This window comes from Panthera onca, chromosome C1 (genome assembly GCF_046562875.1).
Source record: "Panthera onca isolate mPanOnc1 chromosome C1, mPanOnc1 haplotype 2, whole genome shotgun sequence".
Lineage (NCBI taxonomy): Eukaryota > Metazoa > Chordata > Mammalia > Carnivora > Felidae > Panthera > Panthera onca.
The window spans coordinates 115276630-115298317 of NC_138346.1; the positions used below are offsets into that span (position 1 = coordinate 115276630).

Below are 21688 nucleotides of genomic sequence, written 5' to 3' on the forward strand. Positions count from 1 at the left end.
GCAAGAGTGTCCTATTTAAATCACTTCTCTACCTGGGGATCTGTACACATTTTTACTGAACACTTTCTCTGCATTGTGCTAAATTCTGTGTATGGATTTGCTCTTTTAAACCCCATATCCTTGGGGCGCCTGGGTGGCACAGGGTATGATCTTTCAGTTTGTGGGTTTGAGCCTCGCATGGGGCTCTCTGCTGTCAGCACGGAGCCTGCTTCGGATCCTCTGCCTCCCTCTGTCTCTACTCCTCCCTTGCTTGTGCTGTCTCTCTCTCTCAAAAATAAACAAACATTAAAAAAATTTTTTTTTAAACCTCACATCCTCATGAGGAATGCGCTATTTTAAAAATACAGCTTTGGGCCATTTGGGTGGCTCATTTGGTTAAGTGTCCCACTCTTGATTTCAGTTGGCTCAGGTCATGATCTCATGGTCCGTGAGATCAAACCCTGAGTCCAGCTATTTGCTGACATCGCAGAGCCTGCTTGGGATTCTCTCTCTCTCTCTCTCTCTCTCTCTCTCTCTCTCTCTCTCACTGCCCCTCTACCACTCATGCATGCTCTCTCACTCTCAAAGTAAAAAAAAAAAGAGAGAGAGAAAGAGGAGCACCTGGATGGCGCAGTCAGACTTCTGTGTCTCTTCCTCTCTCTGCCCCTCCCATGCTCATGCTCTGTCTCTCTCTGTCTCTCAATAATAAATAAACATTAAAAAAATTTTTTTAAGAGAATATCCCCTTCAGTCATATCTAAAATATGGAAAAAAAAAAAAACAAACTTCCACAAAGTCACCCAAGTCCTCTATCCATTTGTAACATGCCACACCAACGTCCCCAAGTTTCTGAAGCGCTAACTCTAGAGTTAAAGACAATCTGAACTGTAACACATCTAATGAGCCTCAGCAGAGAGTGACCACCATTACCCCTCCTCTTACTTTGTCTGCACTCCATCCCTGCTCCCCCAAAACACAGTCCTCACACTGGGACTCGCCCCCTCGGCTGCCCCTCCCCCATCACGACTGACCTTTGTGTTTATTTCTGTTGGAAACTCTGAGGCCGAACATTCTAGACAATTGCTAAGATACAGTCATGGCCATCAGGTTTTTTGTTTTTTGTTTTTTGTTTTTTGTTTTTTTGGTGTGCTCACATCCCTGCCTCCTGGTCTCCTGCTAACAGAACCATGCTGACTAGGCAGGCAAACTTTTTAGGTTTCCTTTGATTCTATTGTGTGTGGAGGGCTCCCAGTCACAGCCTGGGGGCTGGGGGGCAGGCACCAGGCCAGCCCTAGTCTCTTCATCCCCTTGATCCCCTTGACTGCAGACATTGGCCTAAGGAAAGGGCACATAACCTAAGTAATCAGTCTTGCCCTGGAATAAAATCCAGGGCACGTGGATCATAGGGAAAAGACGTAGACAGATTCAGATCTATTTTGGAAACACAACCTAGGAGACTTGATTAACCACAATGAATTTGAGTTTCTCCCTCTCTAAGGTGAGGGACTTAGACCAAAAGCTTTTGGAGGCACCTCCAGAATCAGACAGTCTGAAGCTCTGTAGGAGTTCCACTTCAAAGAAGTCACTCTGTCTGGTCTAGCCATGCCCTTTCAGGGACAGGGTACCTGACAAAATTGTGCCTCCAGGGAAATGTTACTTCCATAATTTCAGACTCGGAGTTGTTGTCCCCCTTCTCCTCATCAAAACCTACTTTCAGGTTCCCAGTTAAACTAAGAAATAAAATAACTAATAACTGCTTCCAGTGTGACCCTTTACAGGAATATTTACTGTTTTTGGTTTTGGGGTTTTTTGTCAGGAATATTTAAAATATTTACATCTTAAAAGAGAAGCAAAACTTTAAACTATGATGAACAATGCATGGCACAATACCTCTCAATATGACAATATGTAAACAGGTGAGTGTGTATGCGTGTGTGTGAATATGTGCACATGTATGGTGTTTATGTGAGTGTGCGAGTGAGCATGTATGCATGGGAGTATGTATGCAAACGCCATGTGTGTCCATACATGTGCATTCGTATCTCTGAATGTATACATGTGTGTGGCCATATCTGTGTATGTGTTTGTGAGTGTGTGTACACCCATGTGTACATTGCATATACATGTGTACAGTATGATTTACATATGTGAATGGGTAGACATGCACACACAAACCCATGCATGTGTTGTGTGCATGTATATATACCCATATCTGTGTATACGTGAGTGCAGCTGTGTGAGCACATGTGCACATATATGAGCGTGTGTGGCCATGCATAGTACGTTTGTGAGGGTGGGCATGCCTGCCCCTGTGTATGTGTGCACTATAACAGCCAGGTGACTCTGGAGCTGCAGAAGGCAGGGGCAAGGAGTAAAGCACTGGCATTCACAGTGTCTAGGAACCAGGCCACCTCAGACTAGCAGAGGGCCCCAAGGAGGGAGCAAGGCTTTCTCTAAGCCAAGGAACTCTACACCAGAGCGGCTACAATATTGTTCTTTGCTGACAGGACCACCAAGGCACAGTGGTGATGCCATGTGCCCAGTGCCCAATGCCCAGCCATGGACAGGAGAGCTGCCCTCTAAAGAGCCCACGTCTCCTGAGCTCCCATGGCCCACTGAAAGCCAGCAGCCCCGGCCTCAGGAAAGGATCTTTCTACAGGTTCTTTACTAATTTTCATAGACAGAACCCAAGGCAGAGCCCCAACGCCAGACACTCCTGGACAGCCTGGCATCGAAGAAGGAATCCAAGGTCAGGCTGGCTCAGTATGAAACTGAATCTTCACCTGACACTCAAAGAATGGAATGGTTCCTGTCATCTCCCAGAGATGTGTAGATGGAGCCCTACTAGTCCCCAGGAAAGGAAGAACTGGTTTTTTCAGATGCTAATCATCCAGGGTTTATGGGTTCTAGAACTCTAGTGACAGATGGGAAGCATTTGGAGAAGTGGGCCTCCCTCATGTGGACTAAGTGGAGGTCTGAGGCCCGGCTGGGGAGAAAGGGAGGTGGAGAAGGGTGGCTACAGGGGGTTAGCAGGGGAAGTTGCCCAAAAAAGAGAGGGTTCCTTGCTTGAGAAGCACAGAGGTGGGAGCTTGAGGTGGGAGAGCCTTAGGAGCCTACCCTGTGAGGGCACTGTTCAAGGCCTCCTCTGGGGCACTAGGCAGCTGAATCACCCAGTGAGCATGCTCCCAAGGCCTAGAGGAGGTTCCTCCTGGAGGCCTGAAGAAGACTTGCCTTCACATGTTACCTCACATGTCACCTCACCTTAGCCCCTGCTGTGACTGGTCAGTAGGAGTGCCACCCAGTCAGGGCCACAGGCCTTGGCTGCACACCCATGTGACTGACATGCTCTCTGCCACCAGGATGGCCATGACCTGAGGAAAGCAGAGCACTGGGCACCCCCCAGAAGCTGGTGAAGTCACCATCACCTATGTTTGGAGGGCTCACAGGCTTGGCCACGGAGCCAGTTCAACACACAGTGACACCCCTATTTCTGAGTTTTCAGGGGAGAAACAGTTCAGGATATCATGGGAGCAGTGTTAGCCATTTGATATGTTTTGGAAATGGAACGTGACCTTACTTCATGCCCCAAACTAGTAAGGCAGATTTGCCAGTGACACCATGTAGTCCCATTGATTTGAAGGTACCACCTCTCAAGTGACTGTCTAGGTTTGAAGAAGAAGGGATTTCAAGTACAGGCCTCGCCGGGAACTGTGAGCCCCACCCTGAGTGTGCCCACACACCCATTCAGGATTTGTTGCTTTCTGAGCTTCGAGGGCGTGGCTCTCTGCCTCTTGGTAGTTCACAAATAGGTAACTCCAGCTGAGCTGTGGGAGGGGCTCTCACATCTGGAGGGAGGGGAGCTCAGGTTCCATCAGTCCTGGCACATCCCCTACCTGTACTCTGTTGGGACCCCCACCATCAGTGCAGTGATCATACCGGGCAGTGGCACCTGGAGCCAGCCCCTGCTTGTCAGCCACTCAGCTCCCCTCGGCCCCGGGCCTTCCACCACAGCCCTGTTCACCCTCTGTTATTCTTCTCTGGGTGGCACCCGCTCAGGGCCCTTCTGGGCACAGCACTTAGCAACCGCTTCTTTTAGCTCCATCCTGTGCCCAGGTTTGGTGAGCACAGGGTTTCTCTCCACCACCCCCCCCCATGTTGGCTAGTCTGAGGCTAAGCTTCTGCATTTCCCCAAGCCGCTCATTCACCCATCCCACCCGCAGGCCAAAACCCTTAACAACTGGATGAAGCAAAAACGCCAAGGCAACTGATTTATCACTTTCAATACGCGACACGTATTTTCCTTTCCGAAGGCCGGCTGTGGGAGTCCAGGGTGTACAATGAATCTCAGGATGATACCTCCCAGAGGAAACCATAAACAAAGGAATGCTCTGGGGGTAGTCAGAGAGACGGGATTTGGGCAGAAGAGCAGGAAGGGCGGGGAACGAGCTTATGACCAGGTGGCATGATCAGCAGCCTGCCAGACAAGATCCAGTCGGAGACGTCTAGTTTGGCTCCAGCAGTATGTTTATGAATTAGTTGCAACATTTAAAAGTTGGAAGGTTTCAGGGGCACCTGGGTTGCTCAGTCTAAGTGTCCAACTCTTGATTTTGCCTCAGGTCATGATCAAGGGTCATGGGAGGTCCACACTCAGCATGGAGCCGACTTAGGATTCTCTCTCTCTCTCTCTCTCTCTCTCTCTCTCTCCCTCCCTCCCCACCCCCAAAATAAACAAAATAAACTTTAAAAAGAAAAAGGTTTCACATAACATAAAAGCCTGGATTTGTCCTGACTTTTCCGGAGAAATTAGGAAAGCTGGTAATTGGGCCTGTGTCCTTTCATAGCACCTCCTGAGTGGAGCAAGACCAGGATGGCCGCCTCTGAGTATCCTTCAGTTTCCCATCACTCAGCCTGGCCCCTGACCCTTGGCTCAGAAGAAGGTCAAGAAACCACCCTTCCCTGAGGTCAGGGCCAGCCTGAGCAGTCTGAAGATCAGTCACAAAGAGGGCATGAGCAGTCTGGGACCCCTCTAGAAATTGCAGGGGTGAGCCCAAGAGCCAAGTCTTCAGGAAGAAATGAGTTCATAGACCTCTAGGAAGTCCAGTACGGAAGTCCCTGCCTCATCCAGGAAGGCCAGATGGGGCCACCCTGACAAACCACTCCAAAGTGCTGGGAACCCACCATCACAGGAAGGAGCCCCCATCAAGGGAGCTCCACCACATGTCTGGAATGATCTGAGAGGGCTTCCAGGGCCCCCAAACTGAGGAGGACTTTGTAAGGTTTCTGGAAGTGTTGCTCTTTTTCTGTTTCCTCTTAGTGATTTACAGTTGTATCTCTAAGCAAAGAGTTCCTTGTGAGCTTGTTTAGCGGGAACAAGGGAGGAGGGCAGGCTGGGGAGACTAAGGGCTACTCCATGATGAAAGGGAACTCCGAAAGAGACAGAGGTGGCTATGAATTTAGATTTGGGAGCTGCTAAAAGGAAGAAAGGATCCTGAGACCAGGAAGTGATCCATGGAAACTACCAGGCCTTGGTTACCTCTGTTGCTTCGCACCACACCAGAGAAATTTCTAGATCAGTGGGTGCTGGAGCCAGTTCCTACCACCTTGCAGGAGCCAACTGTATACATCTTTCCCCTGCCTCACAGTCAGGGTAAGTGGTTTCACTGGTAGCTTGAAATCAGCCAGCTGTGGGAATATTTCTACCACAGAAGTTGGCAAAAGCTACCAGTTAGAGGTCCCCCCCACCACACCCCCGCAGGAAGTGGTTGTTAATTATTGATGGGCACACCACTGCTGGTTCTCCTGTGGACCACCTACCTGTCAGGTCTGGCCCAGGATATGCCTCTGGGGACAGGTCATATCGCAGTGAGAGAAACCCCCAGACTCCACATTCCCCCATGAGTCCCAAACAGAAAGTGAACCAAGCAGGCAAATAAGCTAAATCAAAATCCAACGGGAGTTCTGAATTATGCTGAATGTTCACTGACTTCTCTCTTTTTTCTAATTGCATCTCCAGGGGGTCCAGGTCTGGGGAGATGCTTTCTTTCCTCTGAGCTGAGTTTTCTTTGTTTTTCCTGAGCTGAGTTCACACAGAAGAAGGGTTGGGGCCAAAATTCTTGCTGGGAAAAAAACCCATTCGAGGCACCGGCCAATACCTTTCCACCTCCCTGCATAGCTGACCTCCCAGCCCACATCTGCAAGGGTCCTAGTATTGCACGGGGAATCCATGACATGTGTGGAATGGTGGGGAAAGGAGTCAGAAGGGGAGAAAGTAGCGCTTTCTCCACATTCCAAGTCTTTCTCTCCCTAAATGGCCTAGAACAAACTCCTTCATTCTACTCCAGCCACTGACTGCAGGATCACACTTATGGTTTTGCCATCGGCATAAATGTTGTTCTCAGATATCTTTATTTCTAGTCATCTTTAATCTGTCATACCATTGATCCCATTGTACTGCTCTTAAATATCACAGACATTGCCAGGTCTTTATTTCTTTTCTTTTCTGTCTTCTGGATCTCTTCCCACCCAGCTGGGAGATGGAGGTTGACCCACTGGACAGCCCCTTCAGTTTTTCGTATTGCCCTGGACAGTAGCATCCAGCTGAACTTTGGTAATCATCAACTCAAGGAAAATAAAAGTTATACAAGAAAGGATGTATAACTGGTACTTGGCAAGTGTGAGAACAACACTTTCGTAATCATAATGATGTAAATATTTAACAGTTGATTTAACCAAAAATTGTGAAACAACTCAAGTGGGAGAAGGCCTACAGGAAAATTCTCCTGTGTTTCTCCTTCATGGTTGTACCTCACTTCTCACGCCAGATGCATGGCCTTGTCCCACACCGAGCAAGTCTCTGCAACACCACCTACATGTCCTATAATTAAGCTCTGACAGTAACCAGAGTTAGATGCAGACCCCACAGGTTCATGGCTTAGTTCCACGAGACTTCAGATGCCAATGGCAAGTGGTGGGTTCCTGGGTTGCTTACAATGTCTGTCTGACTCGGCTATAAATCAGAGGTTCCCATGACCATTTTGCTCGGATTCGATCATTGGCTGGAACCATTCACAGAACTCAGGGAAACACTTATGCTTACTGGTTTATTACATAATGAAGCATATGATAAAGGATACAGATGAACAGCCAGGTGAAGAGGTGTGGTCTGAGAGGGTCCTGAGCACAGGAACTGCCATCCCCATGGAGTTGGGGTGTGCCAACCTGGAAGCTCTCCAAACCCTGTACTTTTAGTGCTTTTATGGAGGCTTCATCACATAGGCATCATGGATCATTAACTCAGTCTTCAGCCCCTGTCCCCTTCCTGAAGAATGGAGGGTGGGACCTGTTGGGGAAGGTCATCAAGAAGACGGGACTGTTAGTTGACCCATAAGTTGGACCCCGGTGATCAGAGGTCCCCACCCCCTCCCCTGTCCTTGGAATGTGGGTTCCACTTGCCTTTACTACTCCTAGAGGCTGCTCCAAGGACACAGCTTTGAGTAATGATGTGGTTTTGAAAACGCCTGCATAGTATACATGACTGGCTCCAGTTAAGGACTTTCTCTCTCAACCTAAAATGTGGCAGGTGGGTGTGGGGATCCACTTGTCCTGCTGCTGCCCAAGACTAGCCTCTCCTATAAGTTCCCTTTGCTTCTTAAAACTGCCACCTGCTAACCTGGCGTGGCCTGCCTCTTTCTTGGGTCTCTCATTGCCCTTCCCTTATGGGCTGGTTTCAGATTACACCAGGGAAGCTCCCAAGGGTTTCTTTTTTTCTTTCTTTCTTTCTTTCTTTCTTTCTTTCTTTCTTTCTTTCTTTCTTAATGTTTATTTATTTTTGAGAGAGAGAAAGAGAGAGAGAGAGAGAGAGAGAGAGATAGCTTGAGTGGGGGAGGGGCAGAGAGGGAGACACAGAATCTGAAGCAGGCTCTAGGCTCTGAGCTGTCAGCACAGAGCCCAATGCAGGGTTCAAACCCACGAACCATGAGATCATGACCTGAGCTGAAGTCTGGTGCTTAACCCACTAAGCCACCCAGGCACCCCTCCCAAAGGGTTTCAAAACCTACAGGGACTGGAAGTTCCAAGCTTTTAATTCTGGTTTGGTCTTTTTGGTGACTGGCCCCCATCCTGAAGCTATCAGAAGACTCATTATCCAGAGTTGCCTCATTAGAACAAAAGACACTCCTATCACCCAGAAAATTCCTATGGATTTAGGAGCTGTGTTCAGGAACCAGGGGCAGAGACCACCATATATATTTTCTATTAATTCACAGACGGTGTTACTTTTCTAGTCAGGCAACAAGAGATGCTGATCCCACTGGGGTGTACCATCTACAAGGGAAGTCTGGCTGTGCACAGGTGGTAAGCCAGGTCCCACGTAGCTTTCGGGCAATGAAACAAGGACTTCTTTTCTCAGGTTCAGCTATTGATTCTTCCTGGAATCAGGATAAACCTGCCAACCTGAGGCTCCTGATAACCTTCCTGGGATCAGGCCCCTCCTTCTTCCTACTCTCCTTTTCCTCCGATTCCTCTACAGTCCATGTACCCTCTTTAAGATTCCTCTTTTCTCTCCTGTTTCCTCCTCGAGTCCCATCCTCCCAATCAAGTATCACACATAGAGACTGGCAAGGGAATGGAGGGATGCCAGGTACCAGGGGAGGCCTGGGATGAGCCAGAGGGCATGATGTCTGGCTCCAGCCAACAGCTGCTGCATAGGCATAAAGGTGACTTGTTCCCAGATCCTTCTACTTATCTGGAGATCCTCGACCTGTTTTGTGTAAAAGTCTGCATTTTAAATGTTGACATTTTTGGCTAGACCCAGAGACTTGAAATGATGAGAAACCTGGTTTCCGCATCTTTGAAAAAATTTCATTCAAACAGTCACAGAACAGGACAACATAGGCAGTGTGACTGCCGCTGGAGGGCCGAGGAGGCGGCAGGCCCAGCCAGTCCTCGCCATGAGGTCGTGGCAGGCGCCAGTGTCTGGGAAGGTATTCATTCAGCAAGACGACAGCAGCACCACACACTGCCAGCTCCAGACCAAGGAGAGCCGGATTGATAGGCAGCAGTTTGAAAAAACAATTCGAACTCTAAGTAACCTTTATGCAGAAGCAGAGAAGCTTGGGGGCCAATCACATCTTGAAGGCTGTTTTGGCTTCCCCATATTCTTACACATGGAAACCCATTATGAGAAGGTTCTGGAGACAGCGTCCCAGTATGAGAGTGAGAAAATATATGCTTTCCAAGGCCTCCCCCGACAGATCCTATTGAGAGAGGACTTCGAGTTATTGACATCACCATTTATGAAGACAGAAGTGTGAGCAGTGGGAGATAAACCTAGAACTAAAGATCCCTCCTCCAGCTGGGACCCTCATCTATCCACTGGCCGATCACAGAGTGTCCCCTACCTCCTCTCTGCTGCCAGAGCAATGGCGCCATTTACCCCAAGGACTAACTTTCTAAAATTCCACACCTGGAGTGACCACTAGTCACTCAGCATCCACTTTGTGTCTCCAAACTGTGTAGGACTCTGTAATCTTTTTATTAGTTTCTGAGAAAACACAATGAAGCATTTCACTTTTTTTTTTATTCAAAGCCATTGAGGGGCACCTAGGTGGCTCCGTCGGTTGGGCGGCCAACTTCAGCTCGGGTCATGATCTCATGGCTTGTGAGTTTGAGCCCCGTGTCGGACTCTATGCTGACAGCTCATCACCTGGAGCCTGCTTCAGATTCTGTGTCTCCCTCTCTCTCTGCCCCTCCCCGACTTGTGCTCTCTCTCAAAAATAAATAAATGTAAAAAAATATATTTTTTACAGCTGTTAAAATAAGCCATTAGTCAGCTCAACACAAAGCTAATTTCTCATCTGCCACCAGGACGGTGGTTCTCTCATTCCTGGGGCCAGCTTCCCAGGTGGCTCAAGACTTCAGCAAGTCCCATCTTAGCCAGTGTTCAGTCTTCTTTCCCCCAAAGCCAGAAAATACTTTTCTCCAGGATTTTGGTGAAAGGTAGGCTGTGTCTGTGGTTTTGCTGACGCATCTCCCAGATCTCAGAGAATTACCAGTTTTGCATGACCAAAATCTTAAAGATCGATTTCTGCTGTTCAGTTTCTCCAACTGAAGCTCATTGGAAAAATAATGCATAATGTTATTTGTTTTGTTATAGTAATTATTCCTAATTAAAACAGTATTTAGTGCAATTTCCAGTTATTTTTCTTTGGAGAATTTTGCTATTGCATTACCTTGAATGTTGGGAGGATGTAGTATGTGTTTCGTGTTCCTTACAAAAATAAGTAAGTACAATAAAGTGGATGCTAAACTATCAAACACATAAATGTCCCTGCCCTGTCCCTGAATGTGTAATAAGCAAGTATAATAAATATTTTAATTATAGTTTTGTTATAAACATAACTTATGAAAAAAATATTTGATAGGAATAATACCGTATATTCCTAATTTTTAACTTGTCCCTACTGGCAAACCTTATGATTGAGAGACCTTCCTCATATACAGTATTCAGTGCACAGAAATCCTAGGATTGGTTCAAGTACAGTAAGTTCAGTGAGTTCCAACTAAAACTCTTAAGTCCGAGTCTGTGTTTATAGTTCTTCTGGCGATATGTTTTTGGTTTCAGGGTTCATTATGCCCTTCATTCATCTTTGGGATTTGAGAGCACTGTATTTGGGAGAAAGTTAAGAAATATATTAGGAAAGAATGAAACAGTTAAAAGTTTTACTTTCAGAGATACTCTAGGTGCTACTGGATTTCATATTTCAGACTTGGTTTCCTTTATGGATCTGTTAGTTATTCAGTAAATCCCATCAGTCTGTGTAATATTTTAATTGTATAAAATTCCTTTGTTACTTTATAGCCTGTGATAATGTATGCCTTTTACACCTGTTGCAATAACTTTACTGAAATAATAACACATTAGTAAAGCTTTTCTTTTTTTAATTTAAAAAAATTTTTTAATGTTTATTTATTTTTGAGAGAGAGGGAGAGACAGAGCATGAACAGGGGAAGGGCAGAGAGAGAGGGAGACACAGAACCTGAAGGAGGCTCCAGGCTCTGAGCTGTCAGCACAGAGCCCGACACGGGGCTCAAATTCACGAACCGCGAGACCATGACCTGAACTGAAAGTCAGACACTCAGCCAACTAAGCTACCCAGGTGCCCCAGTAAAACTTTTCTTAAACAAACAAACAAGCAAAAAAGCCTTCACAGGACGTAATGAAAATATTTATATTCTAGTCTTCTGGGGCAGCCAAACACAGAAAGCAGGTGGGACAAAATCTGTAAACTTCCCTATTAAATCTGTTTGGTCTTTCAGAAACTGCCAAAAATCACCACCACCATCACCATCATCATCATCATCTCCACCATCATCATCATCATCACCACCACCATCACCATCATCACCACCACCATCATCATCACCACCATCATCATCACCACCATCACCACCATCATCATCACCATCACCACCATCATCATCACTGCCACCATCACCATCATCATCATCATCATCACCACCACCACCATCACCATCATCACCACCACCATCATCATCATCATCACCACCATCATCATCACCACCACCACCACCATCATCATCACCATCACCACCATCGTCATCACTGCCACCATCACCATCATCATCATCATCACCACCACCATCATCACCACCACCACCATCATCATCACCATCACCACCATCATCATCACCGCCACCATCACGATCATCATCATCATCACCACCACCATCATCACCACCACCACCACCATCATCACCACCACCATCATCATCATCACCACCACCACCACCATCATCATTATCATCACCACCACCACCACCATCATCATCACCACCACCATCATCATCACCATCACCACCATCATCATCACCGCCACCATCACGATCATCATCATCATCACCACCACCATCATCACCACCACCACCACCATCATCACCACCACCATCATCATCATCACCACCACCACCATCATCATTATCATCACCACCACCACCACCATCATCATCACCACCACCATCATCATCATTACCACAACCATCACCATCACCACCACCACCATCATCACCACCACCATCATCATCACCACAACCATCACCATCACCACCACCACCATCATCATCACCACCACCATCACCATCATCATCATCACCACCACCACCATCATCATCATCACCACCACCACCACCATCATCACCATCACCACCTTCATCATCACCACCACCATCATCATCATCATCTACCTTCGCACAGTTCTGACCTTCAGAACATGCTTTTCTCCAATGAACTAAAAACTGGGACTTATAGTTGAAAACTGGCAGTTTTAATTCAACAGAACAAATATCATCACCAAAAAAGCCCACAGGCCTGCAGACACTGGCTGAACACTCCTCCGACCTTTCCCCTGAAAGCCACCTCTCTTCCAGGCTTGCCAGTGACAAGGCCACCACTGCCCATCTCCCCACCTCACCCTCAGCACACAGCCTCTTCCCTGGGGTTCCAAAGCATGAGAGCACCTTGGCTAAGCTGCTTCCTTCCAAATAATTTCCTTTTTTTTTTTATTTTTTTAATGTTTATTTATTTTTGACAGAGAGAGAGAGACAGAGCATGAGCAGGGAAGGAGCAGAGAAAGAGGGAGACAGAATCCAAAGCAGGCTCCAGGCTCTGAGCTGTCAGCACAGAGTCCGACGTGGGGCTCAAACTCACAGACTGCGAGATCATGACCTGAGCCGAAGTTGGCCACTCAACTGACTGAGCCACCCAGGCGCCCCATCCAAATGATTTTCTGTCTCTGCCTCTAAGATCTTCCCCTTCTCGTGTGTATCCCCACGAGGGACCAGCAGGTGGAGGCTTCTCCGTGCCACCCCTTGTCTGGGGTATCAGAAGGGGCAACTGAGAGCTGTGAGGTGGTTCTCTGAGGGCCAGGACCATACTAGGGCTTTCGTGGTCTTGCTGCAGAGCACATGCCCCAAAGGCTCCACCACCAACACACACAGGCCCTCCCCCAACATCCTCCAATCAAGAGACAGACCTCCATTATTCTGGGGATCTTCTTGGATTGTTCCCCAAACACTTCAGGGCAGCCCTCTGAGGCTCCATGTACCATATGCTATTTCTTTATGTATTTTTTTTGCCTCGTTAACAAATACTTCTTTCTGGACTCAGGCCAGTCCTGTTAAACCTTCATTCCCAAACAGCATTGGCCCCTCCCCAAGTGCTGGGTGGGGCTTGGGACCAGCTAAAGGCCCCAAGCATCTGTGGGTGTTGTGTCAAACCAGCCCCATCTTGCCTAATCATCTGCAGAAGCTTGCTGATGAAAACCTTGTGACAGAAGGGGAGAGAGACTTGTCTTAGAGTTGGCTGTACCAACAGCACCAGGGTGCAGCTAAAGAGCACTCACTCACTTTGCTGCTTCCTTAAGAGCCTGCCAGCAGCCCCACCAGCCCCAATCCTCACACTCAGCCATGATAAGGAGAGGCTTCCAGGCAGTAATAAGACTTGGCCACCACAGAGTCCTTCCTGGAGCCCCCCACGTCCTGCCCAGACTCAACCGCACCTCAGCGTTTGGATCCTCCACAGACTCCCTGGTGAGTAAGTTCCCAGCTCAGCCAGGCAGGCGGCCCTTCTCTTGGGGGCTTAAGGCATAAAGAGCACTCCAAATTTCCACTTCCCAGATCATGGATGGGCAGGTGGGCAGTGTGGTGGGAAGCTATTTGATTTGGCAAAGGGAAGGTGCTCTTGGAATACCCAGATCAAGGGGCTTCTGGCTGGCTCGGTAGAGCATGTGACTCTAGATGTTGGGGTCATGAGTTTGAGCCCCATGTCGGGCCCAGAGATTACAGAAGGAAGGAATGAAGGGAAGGAGGGAGGAAGGTGTGGAGGAAGGAAGACAAAGAAACCAAGGAGCCAGGATCCAAAACTAAGACCACTAGGACACTTTTGTCCTGGTCTTAATCTTGTGTGGCCACCAACAAGTCGCTTTCCTTCTATGGCACACAGACCACTGCAGCTGAGTTGGGGGGTTCCAGATGGAGGGGTCTGTGTGTTGGCAAAGCAGCTGGCCTACTGCCCAGAGCAGTGACTGATCCGTGAGCCTTCAATGCCATAGAGGGCTCACGTTGTCTCGCAGATGGTATCACACTTCTGTGGGTGCCAAAACCGTGTTTCAAAGGAACTACTCTGCCCAGGCACACTCACAGCTATAGTCAGAGCTGGAGTAGCCCCTCAGGTGTGGGGGTGGTAATAGTGGTCTTCAACAACTGTGGTCGCATCCTGTAGGGTAGACAGTGTCTCAGAACAGGCTCTAGTCTGACCATCAGTTCTCACACTCACAAGCTTCAATTAATAGGAGCAGTATTCGCTATTATGGGAAGTTTTATTCCCTGAAACTTTAGCCATATTTCCTCAGTCTCCCCATTTGTACAATGGGGCTCAGACTAGCAGTTCTCAGCCTCAAAGGAGAGTTCACAGGTTTTAAACGGGACTGCCACACAGCAGTATGCCTCTACCTGTCAGCCCTGGTTCCTTTTTTTCCCCTTCCTTTGCAGTTTAGCATCCCCTTACCAGTCACCCACAGGTGTCCCCAAACCCTCTACAAGGAAAATGGGCTGTTTCTTGTATGTCAACACTGGTGGAAGGGCTTGAGGAGCCAGGAACCCAGGAGCAAATCACCTAGAGGTCTCACAGCCCAAGCAGCAGCCTCCGTCCCCCAGGAAGCTGTTTGGTCTCCCTGATTTTGCTGCCCAGGTTTCAAGATTCTGCCTGGAGAAGACGGATTTGAAGGATTATGCCCTTCCCAATGCCAGCTGGTGTCCAGACATGCTGAACTTGTACCAGGAATTTCTGGAGAAGACCAAGACTGATGGCTGGATCAAACTACCCTCCTTCAAGTCCAACAGAGACCACATCCAGGGGCTCAAGCTCCCATTCGGGTTAGCAGCTACCTCAGGTAAGGGCTGGTCTGGGAGGACCCCTGGGCACACCCAGCCCACCTGGGGGTTCAGCCAATCCCTTGCCCTGCACTGACTCTCCACCCTCAGGAAGGAGATACACAAACTCCCTTCCAGTTCTCAGCTGGAAGTCCTTTCTGTGTCTGCCCCACTCCTTATACTGCAGCCCCAGCAGGTGGCGAAAAGAAGAGTATGCTCTCTGGTCTCTAGCTCCCCACCTCCCATCCAAGAGAATATAATCAAGTGGCTACCTTTGCTCCCAGCCAAGAGCAGCCCCCCTGCCCTCTGCCTTCTTACCTGGTGTTCTTCCGTATTGTCAAGCCTTATCCCAAGTCGTCCTCTCCACCCAGTCCCCACCCCCACTGCAGGCCTTGGCATACCATCCTTATTCTACTGGGCCCATAGCCAGTCTCTCAAAACACCCACCAGATGGATAGAACTTTCCACCTTCGTCTTTCTTCTTGTGTGTGCATGCATATGTGTGTGTCAGTGGGTGTCCCTATTTTCTTGTCTCATTCACATATGTGGTTTTCCTGCCTACTCATGAATGTGTGGTCCAGTAGACAGATGACCTTTAGGTTTATGTCACAAACAAAGCAGGGTCACCAAAATAATTTTTTTTTTCGAAGAACTTGGTATTCATCAAAAAAAGATGTAGTTGTTGTCGTTGTCTTTCTGGGGGGAAAAAAAACAGAACTTTGGTAGACTTTTCTGCACTTATTTTACTTTTTGGGTTTTTTAAAGATTTTATTTTTAAGTAATCTCTACACCCATATGGGGCTTGAACTCATAAGCCTGAGACCAAGAGTCACATGCTCTACCAACTGAGCCAGCCAGCACTCCTATTTGACTATGTTTAGTATTTTACTGTTTGTTATTTTGAATTATATATGAATTACATGTTACATTTTAAATTTTCAGTGTTTAAGATCTGTTAAAGTCTTAATCTGGTCCTGATCCTATCTCTACACTCAGCCAGGGAACTTCCTGACTATTCCTCCTTCCAGACTGAGGGATCCCTGAGAAGAGGGCTCTGTCTCCACTCTCAGACTGAAGGCTCCCTGAGGGCAGAGACTGGGTGTCCTCTGGTTCTCTCCTAGACCCTGTGCCTGAGACAGGGCTCCAGACATGGTGCTGAATGGCTGGCCCTGCATCCCAACGGGCCCCATACAATCACGAACTCCCCCTCCAGCTGCAGCCCTTCCCGTCTCTCCCCAGACAAAAGCGACTGGCGCATCTTTACCAGGTGCCTCCAAGTGGAAGGACAAGGCTACGAGTATGTCATTTTCTTCCACCCGTCCAAGAAGAAGTCCATCTGTCTTTTCCAACCTGGCCCCTACCTGGAGGGGGCCCCAGGGTAAGGCCACAGGCAGGGCCTGGGTGGATGTCCTCAGCTGCTTCCTGGGCTTGCTCAGTTGATGGATTAGCCACACACCAGGCCCTGGAGTCTGTACCTCTCCTTAAGGAGCTGGGTGGGGGTAGTGGGAACTGGGCTTCTGTCTCAACATCATGCCTGGGAGGGCATCCTGGGTCGTCTGCTCCAGTCCCCATTGTTCAGACAAGGAGAGCCTCCTTATGGAGATCTGAACATTTCCCAATAAGAAGGTGGTTTTGGGGGCCACTTTGAGAGAAGGGTGTGGTGACCTTGGAAGAGGACAAGATGTGAAGCCAGGCTTCCAGTCCTGCTCTGTCTTGCTGGCCTTTGGACCCCAAGCAGGCAGTTTAACTTCTGGCCTTCAGCCTCATTACCTGAAACCTGGGGCAGTAATATCCATCTGCCTAAGTGGCTGAAAACTATAATATTGTATATACTCATGAACCATACAGCACAATATAGCTATCAGACACCATCTACCCAAACTTCATATTTTACCCATGGACAAACTGAGGCACACAGAGGTAAGGTAACTTGCCCGCAGGAGCACGGGTAATCAAGGACAGATCAGGACTCTAATCTGGGTCCACCGACCTCTCTATTGTATTCTGCTGTCTTCAAACTTGGAATAGACTGCTAGACATAAATTCCACAAGGGAAATCAAGCTAGCCTTGAGCCTCTTGCCCAAGGCCACTGTGCCACTAAGTCCGTGGTTGTTTGCCTTCTGCTCTGTCACTGTTCCTTCTTTAAACAATCGCTGAAGGCTGTTGGTTCCAGAGTCCCTGCAAGACAGAGGGAGAAAGGGGGAGGCAGCTCTAGGGTCCCAAGGCCTGAGAGGGACTCAGTAGCCGTTAAATTCAGAGATTTGTTTTTTTTAATGTTTGTTTATTTTTGAGACAGAAAGAGACAGAGCATGAACAGGGGAGGGTCAGAGAGAGAGGGAGACACAGAATCCAAAGCAGGCTCCAGGCTCTGAGCTGTCAGTACAGAGCCTGACGCGGGGCTCAAACTCACGGACCGTGAGATCATGACCTGAGCCGAAGTAGGACACTTAACCGACTGAGCCACCCAGGTGCCCCATCGGAGATCTTAATCGATGTCAGCACCTCCACAGGCCATGGTTTCAGACTGCAGCCCTTGGTCGCCTTGGCAATACCAAAGCGGTCTTCCATGGGGACACTGGTTTTCATACTAATGCATGCTGACACTGAGGGACTAGGTCAGAGCCCTGCACAGGTCAGGGATCCCCTTCCTTCTAAAAAGGAAAACCCCAAGTAGGGGGTGAAGTGTAGCTTTTATTTAGGGGCTCATGGATGTGGGGCAGGAGAGACAGAGGAGGACCATCCAACACTGAGGTCAGTAGGTTGAGGGGTCCAGGAAAGAGATTAGTACTGAATAGAAAGAAACGCCCAGTTCAGTCTACTGTGTAGGGAAAAACCCAGTTCTCCTCTACCATTTCTTTCTCTCCTGTGTGTCTCCTTACTGCTCACACAGGACACTTTACTTCTGACACTTCTTATCACCACACAGGTGAAGGCTTTTCCCCACACCAAGCAATTCTGTGACACCAGCTGGGTGTCCTGCAATTCAACTCCATTCTGACACCATCTATCTGGAGAGAGCATCAGATCCCTCAGAGTAAGGGCTAGTCCACAGGCCTGCCCCCCACTTCAGATGTCAATCACAAGTAGCAGGCCCCCAGGCTCCCATGACTTCTATCTGATTTGGCTATGTTGGGGAGCAAGAATTTCCTGCTGCCTTCAAGGGTCCTTCTAGCTGGATGAGGAATCATATTGATGTGAGACAGATGAACAAGAGGAAATCAAACGTAATAGTGTATAGGGGCGCCTGGGTGGCTCAGTCGGTTGAGCGTCCAACTTCGGCTCAGGTCATGATCTCATGGTTCGTGAGTTTGAGCCCCTCATCGGGCTCTGTGCTGACAGCTCGGAGCCCAGAGCTTGCTTCCAATTCTGTGTCTCCCTCTCTCTGCGCTCTTCCCCGGCTTACACTCTGTCTCTCTCTCAAAAATAAACATTTTAAAAACATTTAAAAAAAATTATTTAAAATAATCTTCGTGTCAAACTGGTCCATCTTGGGGTGGCTTGCTTTGGCCTCTACCGTTACAATTTGGAGGTTCCTACTAGCACCTCCTCACATTCAATTACTTTGCTAGAGAGGCTTACAGAACTCCAGGGAACACTTATGTTTACCAGTTTATTAAAGGGTCTGATAAAGGATACCGAAGAATGGTCAGATGAAGCACGTTCATGGGCAAGGTCTGGGAAGGTCCCCAATGCATGCAGGAGCTTCTGTCCCTGTGGAGTCAGAGTGCATCACCCTCCTACTGTGCCTGCGTTCACCACCCTGGAAGCTTTCCAAACCCTGCACCATTGGGATTTTATGGAGGCTTCCTCACACAGGCATGATCCGTCATTTACTCCATTTCTAGCCCTCCTCCCTTCTTGAGAGAATGGGGTGGGGGAAGGTGAAAGTGCCAAGATTTTAATCATAGCTTGGTCTTTCTGGGGACAGCCCCCATCCAGGAGCCATCCAGGAGCACGCCCAGAGTTGCCTCAATAGAACAAGACAGTCCCATCACCCAGGAAATTACGAGAGTTTCAGCAGCACTGTGTCAGGAATCAGAGGCAGACACCAATATATATTTTCTATCTTGTCATAAGTACCCACCCAGCCCATAGGCAATTAGGAGGGGTAGGTTACCGGCTGGCCAAGGGCTATCCTGCAGAATCCACGCACTTGCCAATGGGCCCCTGCCTGGCCAGTGAGGATAAGGAAAGAGTGGGTTTGGGGTTCTTCAGCATCAACTCCTTTATCCCTCTTTCAAGCAATGTGGAAGTACACAAGGGGTTTTGTAAACATTACCTCATGTAATCTGATAGGAATTATTTTTGTTTAATTTTTTAAATATTTATTCATTTTTGAGAGAGAGAGTGTGAACGGGGGAAGGGCAGAAAGGGAGACACAGAATCTGAAGCAGGCTCCAGGCTCTGAGCTGTCAGCACAGAGCCTGACATGGGGCTCAAACCCACAAACCAGGACATCATCACCGGAAGTGTCCAAAGTCGGACACTCAACCAACAGAGCCACACAGGCCCCTTAATAGGAATTCTTTTTATTCACAAATTATAGTGGAAAAACAGGCTCAGAACAGCTTAGCAATTTAGCAGCTCAACTATTTATTTAGCAACTTGCTCAAGATCAAACAGGTAGTGAGAGGTGGAGTCAAACCAGGTGGGTGTGTGGTTCCATGGCCCCAGCTCTCTCCCCTCCTGGTGGTGAGAACAGGAGGGGAATCCATGCTAGCACAGTGGGGCAGCTGGGCTGGTCCATGGAGAACCAGGCTTTTGAAAATGAGAACCCTGAATCTGTTTTGTGCTATCTGTTAGAGTTGGACACCCTTCTATGTTCCCCAACCTCACCAACAGTGAAGTAGCTTTGGCATGCAGGTCAGTTTACATAAGAATGAACATTTCTCTCACTTTAAGTAAAGCAAGAGTTTGCACATCCTGCTGAAGCAGGTCCTTTCTGCAGGCAGCCTGCTGGCTGCTCGGAAGGCACTAGAGAGGGCAGAGGTCACTTTTCACATTTAGCCGCCTTGAAAACGCAGGCTTGGCCCTGGCACTAGCTATAGTGACAGATAAGGTGGGGGCTGACCCCAGGCTGTGCCTCCAAGCCCAAGCCAAAAAGTACAGGGACTTTCCCCTCCCCTGTATGAGCGCACCTTTCCAAATGATGGCAATTGCTGCCAGCAGTTAGGTGATGAATCAGAAAAATGTTTTTCCATGAACTTTATCAGAAAAAAAAAAAGCCCAACATTTTCCTGGCAAAATAAGATAATTGTGTCAGGGGGTGCTAACATGCTGAAGCAACACGGGAGAAAGGCTGAAGTGACTTTGGCCAGTTTGATCAGCTGGGATCCTACTGTGTTTCCTTTCCCGTCCTGGAGAAAGGTACAGGCAAGGTGGTTCCATGGGCAGGGTCGGGGTCAGGGGGAGGCCCATAGCCCAGGCCTTATTCTCCCCACCCCCAGGTTTGCACATGGAGGGTCCCTGGCCGCCATGATGGATGAGACCTTCTCTAAAACTGCTTACCTGGCTGGAGAGGGGCTGTTCACACTAAGCCTCAACATCAGGTTCAAAAAGTAAGTATGAATCCTTGAGGTGTTGGCCAAAGTCACACCTTTTTTTATCACTGAGGGCTGGCCATCCTCAGTGTTGGGTGCAGGAGCCCTGTCTGCCGCTCTCCTCCCCCAGTTGCTGCTAAGCTGTTCCTCTAGTCCCTGGCCAGAGCACACCCTCTCCCATCAGATTCCAGGAGCCTACAAATGGGCCCTGAGCCCTGGGCCACTTGTTTCTTGGGGCAGGGTGGGTTGAAGAGAAGGATGAAGTGAAGAGGAGTGAAGGGATGGTGGCCAGGGGTTCACATGATGGCTGGGCTAAGCCACACCCTCTTTCAGTTTGATCCCTGTGGGCTCTCTGGCTGTGCTGAACGTTGACGTGGAAAAGATCGAGGACCAGAAGCTTTACATGTCCTGCATCGCCCAGAGCAGGGACCAGCAGAGAGTCTATGCCAAGTCCTCAGGTAAGAAGGTTCTCAGCCTCAGCCCAGACTCTGTCCTGCCACCATCACCCTCAGGACAAATGGAAGGAAGAATACTGAGGATCCGGTCCCAAACTGAGGTCCAGCTTTTTAGAGTGGGAATGGGCACCTGCTGTAGACTCTGATGAAATGAGGGAGAACCCGGCTAGGATTTTTTTTTTTCTATGTATGAGTGGCCGGACCTGTACCACAAGGACAGGATCCGGTACTAGATAACAGGATGCAAATGCTCCGTGCACCACATCCAGCTCCTGCCACTCAGCTTGCCCTTCTCCTGCAGGTGTTTTCCTTCAGCTGCAGCTGGAAGAGGAATTGTCCCAGTGACAGTCACTGTGCCTGCTCAGGACCCGCTGCAGAGCAAGGAGGGGTCTCCAGGAAGTGACTGGTGAGATGAAGAAGAGGGCACTTTCCTCTGAGTAAATAAAGATTCACAACCTCCTTCTCAGGCTAAGACCCTTCTGTAGTGGGAAGCCAAGATCCTGCCAGCACCCCCCACACACCCACTTTCCCATCATCACCAACCAAGAGATTTCTTCAGCACCTGCACGTCGAGGCCCTGGGTGAGGCACCGAGCACACAGTAACGAGAGACAAAGACAGAGCCCCGGTGCTGAGGTGAACAACAGCAGGCCACAAGCAGGGGGCCCTCAGCTCCTGCCACCCCACCCTGGCTCCTGCCGTGGATGCAGTACAGACACAAAGGGAGGGGTCAATTTCACTCTATAAAGGAGATTTAGAAAAAAAAAA

The 21688-nt window shown here is 48.7% G+C and overlaps 1 protein-coding gene and 1 pseudogene across 2 annotated transcripts; both read left to right on the top strand.

The window, feature by feature from the left end:
• Positions 1-726: 726 nt before the first annotated feature.
• On the top strand, positions 727-11200 carry LOC132671722 (golgin subfamily A member 7 pseudogene; annotated as a pseudogene).
• A 1246-nt stretch (positions 11201-12446) lies between these two features.
• Positions 12447-21377, top strand: THEM5 (thioesterase superfamily member 5). 2 transcript variants are annotated; one of them, XM_060622847.2, is made up of 6 exons: positions 12452-13584; positions 14744-14945; positions 16165-16303; positions 20374-20484; positions 20800-20924; positions 21223-21377. In XM_060622847.2, the coding sequence occupies exons 1-6, from the start codon at positions 13462-13464 to the stop codon at positions 21264-21266; spliced, it is 744 nt and encodes a 247-aa protein (XP_060478830.1). In that variant the 5' UTR covers positions 12452-13461; the 3' UTR covers positions 21267-21377. The 2 variants fall into 2 exon arrangements, with proteins under 2 accessions (XP_060478831.1, XP_060478830.1); XM_060622848.2 differs by lacking the exon at positions 20800-20924 and having other exon boundaries at positions 12447-13584.
• Positions 21378-21688: the final 311 nt, after the last annotated feature.